General features: G+C 35.2%; 1 protein-coding gene across 1 annotated transcript; it reads left to right on the top strand.

The window, feature by feature from the left end:
• The first annotated feature begins 15,083 nt into the window (after positions 1-15,083).
• Positions 15,084-16,721, top strand: LOC141664001 (SKP1-like protein 20). The gene is made up of 2 exons (XM_074469859.1): positions 15,084-15,465; positions 16,425-16,721. Exons 1-2 carry the CDS (start codon positions 15,163-15,165, stop codon positions 16,551-16,553), a joined length of 432 nt encoding a protein of 143 aa, XP_074325960.1. The 5' UTR covers positions 15,084-15,162; the 3' UTR covers positions 16,554-16,721.
• The last annotated feature ends 608 nt before the right edge of the window (positions 16,722-17,329 follow it).

Raw genomic sequence — 17,329 nt, 5'->3', positions numbered from 1 at the left:
TATATTTATATGTTTATATATTGTCATTGTCTACATAGGGTGTAATGTATGATCATGGATGGTAAGCTTTTTCGATTTGTGATGAATGATGTGTTGCATTTCATTAAAAGAACTTGGTTTGGTATGGTTGGTTTTCAAATTATTTGGTTGAGGTTTATGATTTTAATGGTTGATGCTTTTAAATTTTAGTTAATGGTTTGATTTGGTATAGCGGCATGTGATGGTAGTTTGGTATGTCAGCAGGTTGTCGTAGTAATGCATACCATACTATTATTTTCGTAAAGTGTGCCGAGAAAACTGACCATTTGCTAGTCATGATCGGCCTGGTTGAAAATCAACTCAAAAATTCGATCATGTTCATTGAGCACTGGTCAATTATAAGTGGTCATATCAATGGTGGTCGGTTATAAGTTCGTCCATTAGCGATTATTATTTACCGACAAATGGGGGTCTATTATAAAGTGATGTGGCAATAAACGCGTGGTTGTCAAATCATATATGGGGTTAACTAATAGACAAGTGAAATGTAATAACCGATCATTATTGTGGGTCGGATAACAGTTAGTAATGACTGTTATAACCGACAATGAGTTGGATTAAGACATTTTTCAATATAGCAACGGATTTTCTTTTTTATAATCTAAAGAAGCTGCTTTCTCTTTCTTTATATAGTGGAGCAACAATTGTTGTAATTGAAATTTTGAGAGAAAAATATAGGATTTAAAATCACATGAGGATGCTGGGATGAGTGGAGTTTACAGGCTTTGAGAGATTTGTTTTGTAGTTAGTTTCATACTTTATACTATATGTATATATTCATTAGAATTAAATAAGTAAAAATATCTGGAGTAAAAATATATGTTAGTTAGAAATATGCAGCAAGTCATCAACTATTCGTCTATTTCCTGTTTCCTCATCAACCTCAATATTTTATTTTCTTTTTGTCGGAGACATATGCAATCTCGAAGTATAGATTGTACCGAGACACAAAATAATAAAAAAGGAGTTTCCTTCATATAATAAAGTTTATCATCTAACCGAAGATCATGCATGATGGACCCGGAAACTTAGACAATAACGTCTTAAGGTATGAAGAGAGAAACACCAAAATAACTAAATAAAAGCAAGATTACTTATTTGGAATAAATGCTCGAGCAAACTACTTATTGAAGATCCAAATCTTTGATTTTCGTGACCAGTTCATCTACCATTCAGTACAAAAGCCAAACTTGAAAATATAACCAACGGATTCAGTCATTTAACTATTATCGACACGTAAATTCAATTTATTCAGGTTTTAAAATTAATAACATAATTAAAATAGTTAGTGAAATTAAAATAATATAAAATCTAACCAAAGGAAAATCTTTGGTTAGATGATAAACTATGTTGTCAATAGATTGATTTTTAATTAATCTCAATTATTTAAAACTTAAAAAGTTGGTTGTGATTTATTGTTAAATGCCAGTAACTTCTGCATAACTTTGGAACGATTACAAAACTTCCAAATAGACAACACATTCAATAAAATTGTCCTATTATTATATCCAGTACAATAAAACTCGATTTATAAATATCCATAAATTTTTAAGTTCAATGAGTTGGTATTTTTTGTAAAAATAGGGCACAGTGTAGTAGTACTAAATTAGTTATCATGAAATTTTCCGATGCTTAGCTGAAAGTGGCTAGCACTTCCAACGAAACAAATACATATGATCCTGCCAAAATTCTAACTAAATTTAAAATTAGCCTGATTTTGAATTTCCTATGTTGTCCATTTTGATTTTGAATTTCCTATGTTGTCCATTTGTCTAATGATACAAATGAAATACAAACTTAAGGAGGATTCTGAAGTGGAATAAAAGATATTGATTATTATCAATAATATGCATCTGAGAACCTTACACTTAGAGCAGTACCATTTCTAATTGTCTGGAAACACCTGACTTGGGTACATTACATGATACAAAAGTGGCATTAACATTGTCATCATTGAACATGTTGCTAACTTTGTCGTCACCGTGTTGAGTGACATGAATGGAACCATACTTATCACCGTGGATATCTTTGTAACCATTCCTCCAGTAATTGTAGCTCTCCTTGTACTCATTTGTCATGTCCTTGAGGTAGTTTTAGGTAGTTGTAAAGTACAATGGCGGATTTGTAGGCCAATACTCAGCCCTCTTCCCTGCTCTCCTCACTGCTTTCAGCACCTTGTTCCGATACACGTATCTGAGTACTGTGACCTTTTCCATCTCTAGTTCAACTTGCACTGAATCCACTCCTGTTTTGTGCCACATTGATATAAGTTCACTAATTATAAAAAGAAATACTTGAAACTATTCGATTCCTTAAGGTTGATAAAATCATTTCTATCCAGCAATTTTGAGTATATTTTGAGCTGTCCGAATTTTTGCCAGTCCAACCCTTTCAAGTAATTGGACAGTGTAGAACCTGACCATATAAGTAAAAAAATGGCATCAAATATTATATAAAAGAGGAAGTATATAGGCCAAGATTGACTTAAGTAGATAAAAGTTATTCCATGCAATACATAATATAACAGATGCAAAAGCTCGCACCTTACAACAACATATGTTAAGCTAAAACGCCAATGCCGCAACTATTAGTAAACACCTTTAAAGGGAAATGTAGCAAACCAAGAGAGGAACTTAAAGGGAAATGTAGCAAACCAAGAGAGGAAACTAAGTCCAATAATATATATATGTGGCAATTAGCTTCTAAATTATGTAAATGGTAATTTCTAGCGCAAATAATAGGCATGTACCTATACCCAAGTTATAATTAGTCTCCTCCTTCAACTCATTTTACCTAATTTCCTTAGATGAAGTAGGTGAAAACCTAAGCACTTGCAATTGACATATATACTAGTAGAGAATATACAATTTGCAGTTATAAAACCTCAACCAGTTACAGCCTCGTGTACAACTTAAAGACAGTAAAATTAGTAAGACATAAATTAGAAACCAAACCTCTAGCCCTGATGAAAATTTTCCAGTACGCTCCACACTTTTGTCGCTTCCTCTAGTGTTAACCTGTATTCTAGTCAATCTCATAATCTCCAAGTTTAAAATTCGCCTTGAAATAATATTAACTTTTATTTTACAACTATTACTCATTCATCATCTACTAAAATATTGAATAAGTCATTGGACTATTTTATGACTTAATGTCATAAAAATCATTCATTCTTATTATATTTGTCTACTAGGAATTACCTTTAAAAGAAACTAATTCTGATTTTCAGTATGTTAAGCCAAATCATCCACCCATGAGACTTCAGCATATAGCTTCAGTGCTTGTTTAGCGAGATTATGGGCTACCACAATACAACTGTGATTGACATGGGAGACCGATGCCTCCGGGAATTCAGTCAATAGTATTTTAATGTCTGAAAGTAAGATACCCAGTTCGTTATGATAAACGTTTGTATTATTCAGCGCTTGAACCAGAGATAAATAATCTAAAAAGAAGAACTTAACAGGAAGTCCTATCATTTGTACCCAACGTAGCCCGACCATTCCAGTGGTTTTGACAGAGATGCCTGGATCTTTTTATTTGCTTTAAAGATAACAGCTCCCAATCCAACCATTCCCGAAGACGTGGATATCGAAATGTCCACAAAAAGTGTTAGGTCTTGGAGATCTGCTTCTACTTCCTCTTCTTGTGTCAAATCCTCTTTCAACAACATATTTCTTTCTGGGACATTTATATTTCTAATCTCCTTATAATACATGGTTAACCATATTTTAATTTGTTGTGCTGATCTTTGTTGCTGACCATGAGTTTTCTTATTTCGTTCGGTCCATATCCCCATGCAATGATTAACATCCTCTCAAACATTTCTTTTTCTAAAAGATCAGAAGCATAGAATAACACTTCCTTAAAACAGATGTCGTCTTTACCGGATATTCAAAGGATTCCCAAACTTCTTGTGCAAAAGGACAACAAAAATTGCATGTGCATTTGAATCCTCCCCAAATTCACAAACCGGGCAGTTGCTATGATTAGTTATATGCCGGCGTAATGGTCATTTGGTTGTCGGCAAAATTTCTTGAAATCTTCTCCACCCAAAAATTAGGATTTTTCTCGGAATTCTGATTTCCCAAAACATTCTCCATCATGATGAAAGTGCATCAGAAGAAGAAGGACTAGTTGTATCATCATTTAATGCTAAATTGTATCCAATTCTTACTGAATAATTCTCGTTGTTGCTGTAATACCACATCCACGAATCTGTATGATTGAGTGGGCTTAGGGGAATTGTTGAAATAAGTCGAGCATCTGGACTCAAATAAATTTGTTGAATTAGGCCATTGTTCCACATACCAGGCTGTTGGATCAGTTGAGAGACTTTCAAATTATCATTGACACATTTAGTTATCGGTAAGAATGATGGTGGTCTTGACAACCAAGGATCATTAAACGCGTTCGTATCTTGTCCGTTACCTATGCACTTTCTTAAACCCTTTTTAAGTAACTCTTTCCCCCAACAAATACCTCTCCATGTCAAAAAAGGACAACTTCCCTCTTTAGAATACAAAAAACCCGAATTTGTAAAGTACTTTGCTTGTAAAACCTGTGAGATGAGAGAGTTTGGATTCCGTAATATTCTCCATGCTTTTTTAGCTAGTAGCGCTTGATTATATTGAGAGCATTTTCTGAAGCCTAATCCACCTTCACTCTATGGAACACTGATATCTTTCCACGCTTTCTAGTGGATCTTTTGTTTGGATTCTACTGACCCCCACCAATAGCGAGCCATTAACTTTTCAAAATCTTGACATTGCCCTTCTGGAGTTCTAAAACAACCCATAAAATATGTTGGCATTGCTTGAATAACACCTTTTAAAAGTATTTCCTTGCCTTGTGATAAAAGATTAGGTCTCCAAGAGTGCAAACGTCCCCATATTCTATCCTTTATGGATCTAAAAAGCACTTTTTTGTTTTTACCCCCCATCATAGGGAGCCCAAGATGTGTTTCAATCACTTCAGTTATTTGCATATTTAAATCCTCTACAAAGATAGAGCGAATATCTTATGTGATGTTCAGGGAGAAGAACAATATTGATTTGTTAAAGTTTATCATCTGTAGACAATAGGAACAGTCAGATATTTGTCTTTCTGAAAGTGAACCTTATAACTTAAATCAAAGACATTTATAAAGATACTAACACTTCTCTAGTTATCATTTTAGTTTTACCCGCACCAAACTAAATTCAAGGTACTCTAAATATACCAAGACTGGCTCAACGTGTTAGATTAAATTATACTTGTCCTGAACAATGGGAGTAAAGAGAAAAGATTAGTTGGATAGACTATAGAGATTTTTTTTGAAGCCTTAAGAAAAAACAAGCTATCATCTGCGAAGAATAAGTGACTTATGAAAGGTGCACTTCTTGCTACTTTTAGTCCCAGAATATCACGTCTACTTTCTGCTTATTGTAATAAGGTTGAGAATCCTTCGGCACAAATTAGAAATAAGTATGGTGAGAGGGGATCTCCTTGACGCAATCCTCTAGATGGAAAAACTTCACCCTGTTCTTATCCAATTATTTGGAACGAATACCTCACTGATGTCACACAACTCATAATCTTCTTCACCCATTGCCTTGACAAACCAATCTTTAGCATCATCTTTCCTATAAAAACCCATTCCACCCTATCATATGCTTTACTCATGTCCATCTTCATCGCTGCATAACATCTTTTCCTATCTTTCATTAATCTCAAGTGATGCAGGCATTCGTAAGTTGTTAATGCATTATCCGTTATTTGTCGCCCGGGAACAAAAGCATTTGTGTTCCACTAACCTCCAAACTGTGGAACAGATGGGCAGAAGTGCGCGAAAAAATGAGAGTAAGCTTAATTTTAAGTTCTTAAGTGTGTGTGTTTAATTGTGTATGTTTATGCATCTTAATTTTAACTTTAACTGTTTAAGTGTGTGTGACTTGTCAAATGTATTTCCTAATTTATACTGTATATTTAAAAAAATGATTTTTATGCAGATGATGGAGTGGATTTTGGATTATAGGCACTATGCAAATATTGGAAAATGCAGATGATGGAGTCGTTTGTGCTTACTTTCTCTATTTTTAGGATTTTACTTTTGAAATCTTGTAAAAAAAAGTCTTGGAGATATTATGTTGTTTATTAGGATTCAAACTTTTTAATTATTTTAATTCATTTTGTATTTCGTTGTATTATATTTTGTTGGTGTTTATTCGTATTTGTTGGTTGTATCATTTTTTTTCTATTTGAGGATCATTTATAGTTTAAGTATTATTAGAAATTTAATTTGAACAAAATAGGGTATTATAGAACTGTTAAAAAGGAACAGTTCAATGCAACTGAAGCAAAACGGCAGATGAACAGACATTTTGCAAAAATGCTTCTTCATATTCCTTTTACTTGTTTTATAAAAAAAAATCCAAAACGATATTTCATCATCCGTATTTAGGGTTTTAAAAAAATAAAACATAACGCAATCGTGTCCCGTTTTACATATTTAAAAAAATATAAGCATAACGCTCCTTCATCTCTCGTTTTTGTTTTAAATTAAAAGAATATAAAAACTTATACCCTAACGGGCTTTCGTGTGCCGTTTTACATTTTTTTAAAACAATAAGCCATTTAACGTTCCTTCATGCCACGTTTTGGTTTTATAATAAAAAAAAATATAAAATGGCAAAAACGGAGGACGAAGTAACGTTTTACCTTCTTATTTGTAACTCCCAGCAGACTCACAAAACTCAGTCTCCTGCTTCCCACTTTACAAACCTAAAAATCCAAATATCAAGATAAAATTTTTTACATAAATATTTATTAAAATTCTTACAGATTTATTAATGGCTTCGGGTTCGGGATCTGGAGCACAATCGGTTACGGTGATTGCATGGATTTATACTGATGGAAATATACGACAAACTCAATTAAAGGGTTACGTATATGATAAACAGGTTTCTAAGCAAGTACGACTCGATTCTAGTATGAATTTTAATAATTTGCGTGATGTATTATTTTTGAAATTGAAAATTGATAGGAGTTTAGCTAAATTCGATCGCACCCCTTATTTTCGACTAGCCTTTGTTCGACCAACAACTGGTTGGTCGAAAATATCTATTTTTCGACCAAAATCGGTCTAATTTAGCTAAATTCGCCCAAAAAAATTCGGTCGAATTTAGCCGAATTTCTTGTCATGACCGTTGTTGTAAAGATCAAATCTAATGATTCACAAAACACAGTATTTTAAAAGGGTTATGTGATTGAACTTGAAAGACAATAATTTTAAGATCGTTGTAGTGACTTTTGTGAGATAACATGTTAATTTGGGATGTAAAATAATTGTTGTGTGAAAGAATTAGACAACACTTTTTTCTTCTAGCGTCGTTTAGTGGGTGTCATCTGAAGCCCTATTTCTTGTAGTGGCACGAGTAAGCCCTCCCCTATTTAAGCTCATAATAAATAGGTAGGTTACAATTGAATTTGGACATGATATTTGAAAAAATATCAATGTTATTTTTAGAGGAAAAAATTAATTTTCAGAGTAAAAAGTTACCGAAAAGACCAAAATACCTTCATTAATTTTTATTTACTTTTTATTATCGTGCTAACATGTGGGGAAGTTTTTTCTTCTCAATAAATTTTGCTCTGAAACTAAAAATATTGCTCTGGATATAAAATCTTCCAAAAATTAATCCCCCAAATCAGATTTATCATTAACACATCAACAAAAATATCTCCAAGTTTTATTATTATTAATTTTCAAATATTCACAATAATTAATATGCAACACAACCGGTCATGATGATGTTGTGATTTGTACTTCGAAATCGAATTCATGGAGAAGAAATATGAATTTTTCGTAAAAAAATTATTATAATGCTTATATATAGTCCAAGTTCCTAATGGTAGGTAGGGGCAGTTGTAAAGATCTTGGACACCATACTCGAATTGGTAAGGTTTATCCATGCTGTATAGTGAGGGCATGTCACACTCTTTCTTATATTGCAGTTGAGCTATGGACAAATGAAGGAAATATCATAAACAATATAATGTGATTGACTTTAGCTCTGTTTGGGATTGCTGTTAAAAATTATTGTCCTATTAGAAAAGTGCTGCTGAAAAAAGTGTTGTTGTAAAAATCAGATGACTGTTTGGTAATTTTTTTGATACGTATATATTTTGATGCAAAAAATTAAAAATAATAATGATTTTGGTAAGGTTTGATGGTGAAATCAGCATCTGCTTTCCGCAATAGCTGAAAAATAGCTTTTTCTAAAAGCATGGGGATGGGGGACTTACTTTCTCTGACCGCAATTTTTAGGCCAAAAACACTTTTCCAAAAATCAGTTTTTAAATTTTACCAAACAGGTTTTTAACTGCGAAAAGCTGCTGTTGCTGTCTGTAAAAGCAATACCAAACACACCATTTATCCTGTAAGTGGATTTGGTCTTTTCTTTTGCGAAAGTCTCTTTCTTGCAATATTTAGTTGATACATGATATTTGTGATTTTCAGGAATTATAATAGTATGTGAAGATTGATTGACATAAAGCAAGTAAATGCAAATACAAATCTATTTTTAGGCAAAGATAGCAGAGCTTTTGTATTTCATTCTTATCCCAAAAACATAGAGCCCTTACAGCTATATAGCAGGACATGAGTCTGCTTCCAACGGAAGAATCCAAAATAAGATAAACTAACAATAATGAAAAAAAACAATAACAAATATGCAGGTGGTCCATGCAGCAGGTGGCAGATAGAGGGAAGGTGGTCCAAGTAGAATGGCACAAAGGCAGGATGATGTGGACAAAAGAGATGGCATGAATCAGTTGGACAAGCTAGCGTTATTACTCCCCTGCAAGCTGAGCAGAGGATGGAGTCACTGCTCCAAGCTTGTGTAACAGGTAGTGATGTTGTTTGACCGAGAGAGGCTTTGTGAGTAGATCAGCAATTTGTTCAGTTGACGGAACATGAGATGTAGTCATGACACCAGTCTTGAGCTTTTCTCGGATGAAATGGCAATCGACCTCCACATGTTTGGTCCTTTCATGTAGGACGGGATTCGCTGCAATTGATATGGCAGCTAAGTTATCACAGTTGAGAATTGTAGGAGGCAAATTGTTCAATCCCATGTCCTTGAGCAAAGCATGGAGCCAAGATACTTCACACACAGTCAAGGCCATTGCACGGTATTCAGCTTCAGCCGTGGATCGAGCAACAACACTCTATTTTTTAGCTTTCCAGCTTATTGGAGAATTACCAAGCAAGATGCAGAATCCAGATGTCGATCTCCTTGTAACTGGGCAGTTGGCCCAGTCACTATCACTATATGCTTGAAGAGATGCAGCAGAAGTAGTGGCAAGAAGTATACCTTGACGTGGGTTGGCAACTAGATACCTCAACAGGCGTTTGGCTGCCTGCATATGGATAGAGGTGGGTTGATGCATGAACTGGCTCAACACGTGAACAGGAAAAGCGATATCCGGACGAGTCACCGTGAGGTAGATGAGTTTACCAATCAATCTCTGATAAGGATGTGGGTTTATTAGGACAGTGCCTTGAGTGGGTGTGAGCTTCACATGAGAGTCCATTGGCACCTTCAAAGGTTTTGCATCAGTAAGACCATATTCTGCAATAAGATCTACTACATATTTTTGTTGAGACACAAAGAAGCCATTCGAGGACCTTGAAATTTCGAGTCCCAAGAAGTAATTGACTTGCCCCAAGTCCTTCATGTGAAACGTTGTGGAAAGCATTGTCTTCAGATTCTGAATTTCTAAAGCAGAGTTGCCACATATGAGAATGTCGTCAACATAGACAAGAATCAGAGTTATTGTTGTTGCCGTATTCTTGACAAATAGACTGTGATCCGTCTGGGACTGAGTGAATTGCAACTGAAGAAGTGTAGAGGGGAGTTTGTTAAACCACTGTCGTGGTGCTTGTTTAAGCCCATATAGTGATTTCAGAAGCTTGCAAACGAACTCTGTTACGTGTTGAATAGACGTCTCAGTAGAAATCCTGGAACCATAACCAGTATATCCAGGGGGAAATTTCATGTACACATCTTCTTCCAGATCCCCATTCAAGAATGCGTTACTTACATCCATCTGCACTGTCAGCCATCCTTGAATTGCAGTCACTGCTAAGAGAGCCCGAAGAGTTGTTAATTTGGCAACTGGTGCAAACGTTTCCATGTAGTCAACACCATATTTTTGCCTGCATCCAAGAATGACCAAGCGAGACTTGAATCTTTCAATCTTGCCATCTGGACCATATTTCGTTTTATACAGCCATTTACAACCTATAGATTTCTTGCCAGGAGGTAAGGAAGTAATAGTCCAAGTTTTGTTATCTTCGAGAGCTTGTAATTCCTGGTTCATGGCATTGATCCAGTGGGTATGTTGCACAGCTTGATTAAAGGTTAAAGGGTCTGCAGTTTTATTAAGAGTAGCAAGGAAACAGTGAAAAACTGGAGACACATTATGCTCGATCACTTGGGTGATGTTGGCAGCAGGAGTTTGTGGTTGTGTAGTGATATAATCAGAAAGCCAATCAGGTTGTTTATGTTGTCTGGTAGATTTTCGAGCAGGTGGTGGAGGAGATGGTGAGGGTGATGGCGTTTCTCTATGGGTAGTAGGTGCAGAAAAAAGAGGAGTGTGTAATGGGGACTGTTGTTCTTCAGGTAAGGCCACAGGCAGATCATCATAATCAAGAACATTGTGTGGTTGGTGTGGTAGTTGAATTGGTGTAGGATGCATATATTTGGTAGGGCTGGAGGGGTTGAAAGGGAATACATTTTCAGTAAAAGTGACATCACGGGAGACAAATAGTGTTTGAGTTGTCAAATCCAGTAGCTTATATCCCTTTTGAAAAGCTGGATAACCAAGGAACAAGCAAGGTACACCTCGAGCTTTAAATTTGTCAATAGTATTTTTAGGGTTTGCAGCAAAGGCAAGACAACCAAATGTTTTTACCAAGTCGTAATCAGGGAGTTTATGATAAAGAGTTTCAAAAGGGGACTTGTTACCTAGTATAGGAGTAGGCAATCTGTTTAACAGATAGACAGATGTCATGATGCAGTCACCCCAGAAGCTCAAAGGCAATGAAGCTTGAAATCTTAGACACCTGGCCATCTCCAGAATTGTTCGATGTCGTCTTTCAGCACGAGCATTCTGCTGTGGGCGTCCCACACATGATGTTTGATGCAGCGTGCCCTCAGTAGCATAGAATAGTCTACAGGCTTGATCAGAAAATTCCGGAGCATTATCCGTTCTCAAGTTCAAGACAGACTTGTGAAAGTGTGTTTTGACATACTGAAAAAATTGCTTTATCGTTGCCAGATAATCTGATTTTTGCTGCATAAGAAATGTCCAAGTGAACCTGGTGTAGTCATCCACCACAGTTAGAAAATACCTATATTTTCCTCGAGTTTGAACTTTATACGACCCCCACGTGTCAAGATGCACTAACTCAAAAGGCATATCAGATTGACTGGAGCTCAGATCATAAGGAAGTTTTGTAAACTTTCCCATAGGACAGGTGATACAGATCTGTGAAGTAGGTTGTAACTGTGATTTTAAACATGGTATGTGTTTGAGTCTGGACAAAGGAGCATGCCCCAGTCTATTATGTCATAAGGTGTATAGGTCTGTTATGGCCCTGCTTGTATTGGCAAACATAAGAGTCAGAGGTTTATCTTCCAAGTAATAGAGGCCATTTTGCAATTGTCCAATTGCTTTAACACCTCTTGTGACAGGATCTACAATTTCACACACATTGGGTTTAAAGTTGACAATACAGTTATCATCTTTTGAGAGTTTGTGAATGGAGAGCAAGTTGTGCCTGAATTGGGGGACATATAACACCTTTTGCAAGATCAGTCCGTTCTTGAGATGCACATCACCAATGTGGGTAATTGCAGCAGTGTCACCAGTAGGAAGCTTGATGAGAAGATTTGATTTGACTGGTTGCACATTTATCAAGTGATCGAAATGTGAAGTCATGTGATCACTTGCACCGGAGTCTATGATCCATATATTTTTGTCAGCAGGTGAAAAATTGCAAGTGACCATGCCAGAAAAGCAATTATCAAGCTCATCTTCAGTATCATACCCTTTTGGCTTTGCAATATTACAATTTGGAATCAACTTTAGCAATTGTTGTAGTTGTTACTGGGACAGTACCACCTCAGCATTGTCACTACTACCACTAGCTTGAACATTGTTAGCTCTGTGATATTCAGTTTTGGAGTTTGACCATCTTGGATTTGGTGATCCTTTTTGGCATTGACTTCTTATTCTTATGGTGCCACTTAGGGTATCCTACCTTGGTCCAACACTTTTCAGTAGCATGGCCTTTTACCCCACACGCAGTGCAAGAGCTAATTTTATATTCCACCTGAGTTTTACTGAACATAGCAGCTAACTCTAACTCAGCCTGACTTAAGATATCACTTTGTGATTCTTCTTGCTGTATAGAAGCATAGGCAACCTCAACCGTGGGAAGAGGCTGCATCATTAACAGCTGGCTTCTTAAAGCAGAATAACAGTCATCTAAGCCATTCAAGAACTGAAAAAGTCTGGACTCAGCTTTTTGAGACTCAAGAGATTTTATAAAAGCCTTAACATCATCTGCGACAGTTGTAACAGGTGGGTGTGTGTTCATAGAATCTATTTCTTCCCAGAGACTACTAAGTGTAGTATAATAGTCATTAATTTTCGATCTGTTTTGCTTGAGTGCAAACAGATCTCTATTGAGTTTATATTTATGAGACCCATTACTTAGCATAAACCGCTTCTGTAGATGAGTCCACACATCATTAGCATAGTTTATAAACAAAATAGACTGTTTGATATTATCAGATACATTGTTGTGAAGCCAGGATATTATCAGGTCATTGCAGGTGTCCCATTGCGTGGCTTGTGTCTCATCATCGGTGCTACGCTTGACAGTTCCTTGTACAAAACCCAATTTCCTTTTCGATGAAAGCTGTATTTCAAGAGAACGCTTCCATGACATGTAGTCACCAGCTCCCTGTAGCTTTGACACACTAATAGATAGTGGTCCATCAGAAGGATGAATAAAGATGGGATTTTGCATATTAGTAAAGGTAAAACGACCTGGAGTTGTCATAGTCAAGAACAGTTTTCAAGAAATAGAACTCTAGACTCTCAGATCTGAAATCAATAAAGGAAGCTGTTTGCTGAATGAAAAAGATGCGCCAATCTTTGGTTGATACGAGGAAGACTATATTTGCATTACTAGCTCTGATACCATGAAGATTGATTGACATAAAGCAAGTAAATGCAAATACAGATCTATTTTTAGGCAAAGATAGCAGAGCTTTTGTATTTCATTCTTATCCCAAAAACATAGAGCCCTTACAGCTATATAGCAGGACATGAGTCTGCTTCCAACGGAAGAATCCAAAATAAGATAAACTAACAATAATGAAAAAAACAATAACAAATATGCAGGTGGTCCATGCAGCAGGTGGCAGATAGAGGGAAGGTGGTCCAAGTAGAATGGCACAAAGGCAGGATGATGTGGACAAAAGAGATGGCATGAATCAGTTGGACAAACTAGCGTTATTAGTATGGACTCTTCTTCTGCACTTAAAGTAGCTGCAAATATTGTGAAATCGAAAAATTCTCGCGAGGTATGCTGAGTTGACATTATATGTAAGAATGGTGTCTTAAAGTGCATAGTCGTAAATATGTTAACCTTAGCTGTATTTCAGTAGCCGCTCCTAACCTACCATTGTAACTTAAATTAAGAGGATTTGCACAAATATGGCCTAATGAATGCTCTCTTTGAACTCCTCGGAATGGATGCATGACTTTGATATTAGGATGGAGGCAACATGTACTATTGATAATATCTTCAGGTGTTATAGGTATAATTTAATTGGAAAAAGATGTTACAGTAACTTAGACTAAAGCCTCTGTTTGGGATTACTGTTAAAAATTGCTGTTGAAGAAAGTGCTGTTGTAAAAATCAAATGACTGTTTATAAATTTTTTTGATACGTATATGTTTTGATGCAAAAAAATAAAAATAATGATGCTTTTGGTAAGGTTTGATGGTGAAATCAGCATCTGCTTCCCGCAACAGCTGAAAAACAGATTTTTCTAAAAGTATGGGGGACTTACTTTCTCTAACAGCAACTTTTAGGCCAAAAACACTTTTCGGAAAAACAACTTTTAAATTTTACCAAACAGTTTTTAACTGTTTGCAAACTCTAGCTAAGAAAGAATTGGCTTGGGAAAAGATGTAATGTATAAAATCTCCGGTTTTATATAATTTCATTGACACAGGAAGGCAACTGTAAAATCTCCCAAATGCATTTGTGCAAATACTTAGAAAGTTTGTTTCATATTTATTAATTTATTTTTTGAACGATTTAACTGTTACGTTTTGTTAATCACTTGATTTTGTACTTTTATAATTTATATAAAATCAGGTATGCAATAGCGGTGATAACAATTCAATTTAACTTAAATAATAGTTAAATTTATGTCCAATTAAAATAATAATAAAATTAATTCTGATGAGACAAATCGTAAAAACAGAAAAATATGCCGTACAACCAAAACTCTCGTGCACATAAATTTTTGTTGAGCAACATTCGAATTACTAATTTAATTTGATTCTTTTTTTTTTGAAACAACTTCAATTTGATTCTTGTAATTCAGATACAAAGTCAATAATTTGATTTTGAACTACAATAAAATTAAGATTAGTTCAATATATCAATTGCGTAAATATACTAATTCTAAATTAATAAAAGACCTGAGGTTGACCTCAGATATCCTAAAATTATAACACTTTTCTATACGATAATATTTTTGTAATAATTGAATCTCACTCATATATTTACAAAAATAACCCCATTTATATTGTATTTGTTTTAATTTAAGGGTTGTTAGTCCAACAATTTGATTGCGAAACTTGTTTTAAGAACTCATGAACGGTCTTAAAAAGACGATCTCGTAAACTGAATTTTAAAAGTCGATTCTAATTAGAAACCGCGAACATATTTTAATAAGAAAAAACAATAATACTGTTTTGAAGGTCCAGTATATAAGTATGCTTATAAAACCCTAGGTTAGGGCTAAATTTGGTTAGGCAAAGGAAGCCATGGAGAGTACACGCATACGCCTCGTGAGTGGTGACGGACAGGTTTTTGAGGTAAAGAGAATTGCAGTTTCCAGATCTTCGACCATTATGGAAGCGCTTCGATTAAGGGTTAAAAGTAATGACGATTCCCCTCTTGTTCTCAATGGGATTGACGGCGAGACCTTGGAAAAGGTTATTGAATACTGCGATCGTCATTATGTACCCTTTTCTGATCTTGCCGACGAGGCTGTTTTCAATTCTCTCAAGGCTTTTGATGCTGACTTCGTGAATGTTGATGAGACTACTTTCTTTAATCTCATTGATGTTTGTCTCTCTCCCTCTCTCCCTCTCTCCCTCTCTCTCTCTCTAATTTCTCTCTCTCTCTCTCTCTCTCTCTCTCTCTCTCTCTCTCTATATATATATATATATATAATTTTTGTCTCATATATATAGCTGTTGGGTTGTTGGTTTTAAGATTTTAGTTTTAGTGAATATTGAAGAAAAGATGTAGTTAGAAGAGATAATGATGATTTTGAGGTTTTAGTGACTAGGTCTTTTCTAGAATAAATTGGCTCCTTGTTATTTTTAATTGTTGCATTCTATATTAGTTGTATCAATGGTGCAGCTGAACTGATTAGATATATACCAGTATAGCTGTTTACTGTATTCACCAGCACTAGGTAATGTTCCAAGTTCTCAGTAAGGTTCTGATAGTGTTTAATGTTATTGTTTGTCTCGGTCAAGTAAATCAGAAACTGTTGTAAAAGAGCACAATTGTTTTTTTAAAGATCCGTAATGACAGAGTAAGGTGAATCATACAAACAGGGATGAGGTTTTAAATATACATAATGCTATATATACATTGTCTTATCTCAAACTTGCTGCTAAACCAAAGAATCCGTAATATTTAGTTCGGATTTTCTAGTGTGTGCCCAAGTGCATACATTAATAAGTTAGGTGACAAAATTTGATTGACTCATTCTCATTAATAATGATGGACTCCCCTGTATATACAAAATCCCCACAAATCACAATGAGTCACATCATCAAAAGTACATGAAATTTAGTGTATAGAGTGTGCCTATGGGCACATACTAGACAAACCCTATTTAGTTATGTATTTTCCTTAGACATAATCAAAGGTTTTTGATTGACAATGGCTAGTGCAATATACTATGAACATATCCAGTTCAGATATACTATGAATGTTTTTTAGATTCTCCATGTGTGTAACCATGTGTTAGTAACAGATTATTATTGAAGTTTATCTTTTGTGATTTCAGGCAGCAGCCTACCTCAAAATTAAGTCATTAATGGATCTGACATGTGCAACATTGTCAAAGAAATTCAAGGGGAAGAACTATAAGGAGATCGGGGAGGTTATAGAAAACTGGAAACAATATGCTGACTAAAATATTTCATATTGGGAACCTCGTTGTATTTTGGACATCATCTATTTTTCGATAGCCTTGTATCTGTGATAACCCCAAGACTTTATTTGACAAGAAAATGTAAATTAGACTCGACTTGTTATTGAGATGCTACTCTGTGCTAACATTTAAACAAAAGTTTGTCTGAATATTCCCAAAACTTTACATTCTATGCTTCGTTTATATATTTTGCATTGCTGTAATTAAATGTCTGCATTTTATGGCGATTATATTTCACGAGGCCTAAAGTCATGATGCTGCATTTGAAGTGCTATAATAACTTTACTTTATCTGCTATGTAAATCAGCACCAATAAAAAACCTCTAACAGAGGAAGGATCTGCAATTTTAAGACAGTGAATTACACACGGCCACCCCCACTAGGATGGCGACTGCCACTCCTAAAGCCACAACTGACGGCAACTCCAAGGAGAAGCCTATATTTCCCTTTCATATTGTTGTGATGCTTCCATCCATAGTTGCACTATTATAAGTTGCGGCAGGATGAAAGTTTCCCTACATGAAGGCATGATTGTTGTCAACTTCCTTCATGCAAGCCCGGCCTGTATACAGAAGCTCACACATCTAAAGAACACGAAACAAACAAAATATGTCAGTTATCATGGGAACGAGGACTTGTAATTGGAAATGAATGTTTAAAGCCGTATAGCAATAAAAATCATGATTTTTTTTTAATTTTAATTTTTAGGAGAACGGATGATGGAAGTTTAAAAAAAAGATTGGATTGGGCAATGGTTA

Source organism: Apium graveolens, chromosome 6 (genome assembly GCF_009905375.1).
Source record: "Apium graveolens cultivar Ventura chromosome 6, ASM990537v1, whole genome shotgun sequence".
In the NCBI taxonomy this organism is placed as follows: domain Eukaryota; kingdom Viridiplantae; phylum Streptophyta; class Magnoliopsida; order Apiales; family Apiaceae; genus Apium; species Apium graveolens.
This window is presented reverse-complemented; position numbering and strand designations above follow the sequence as displayed.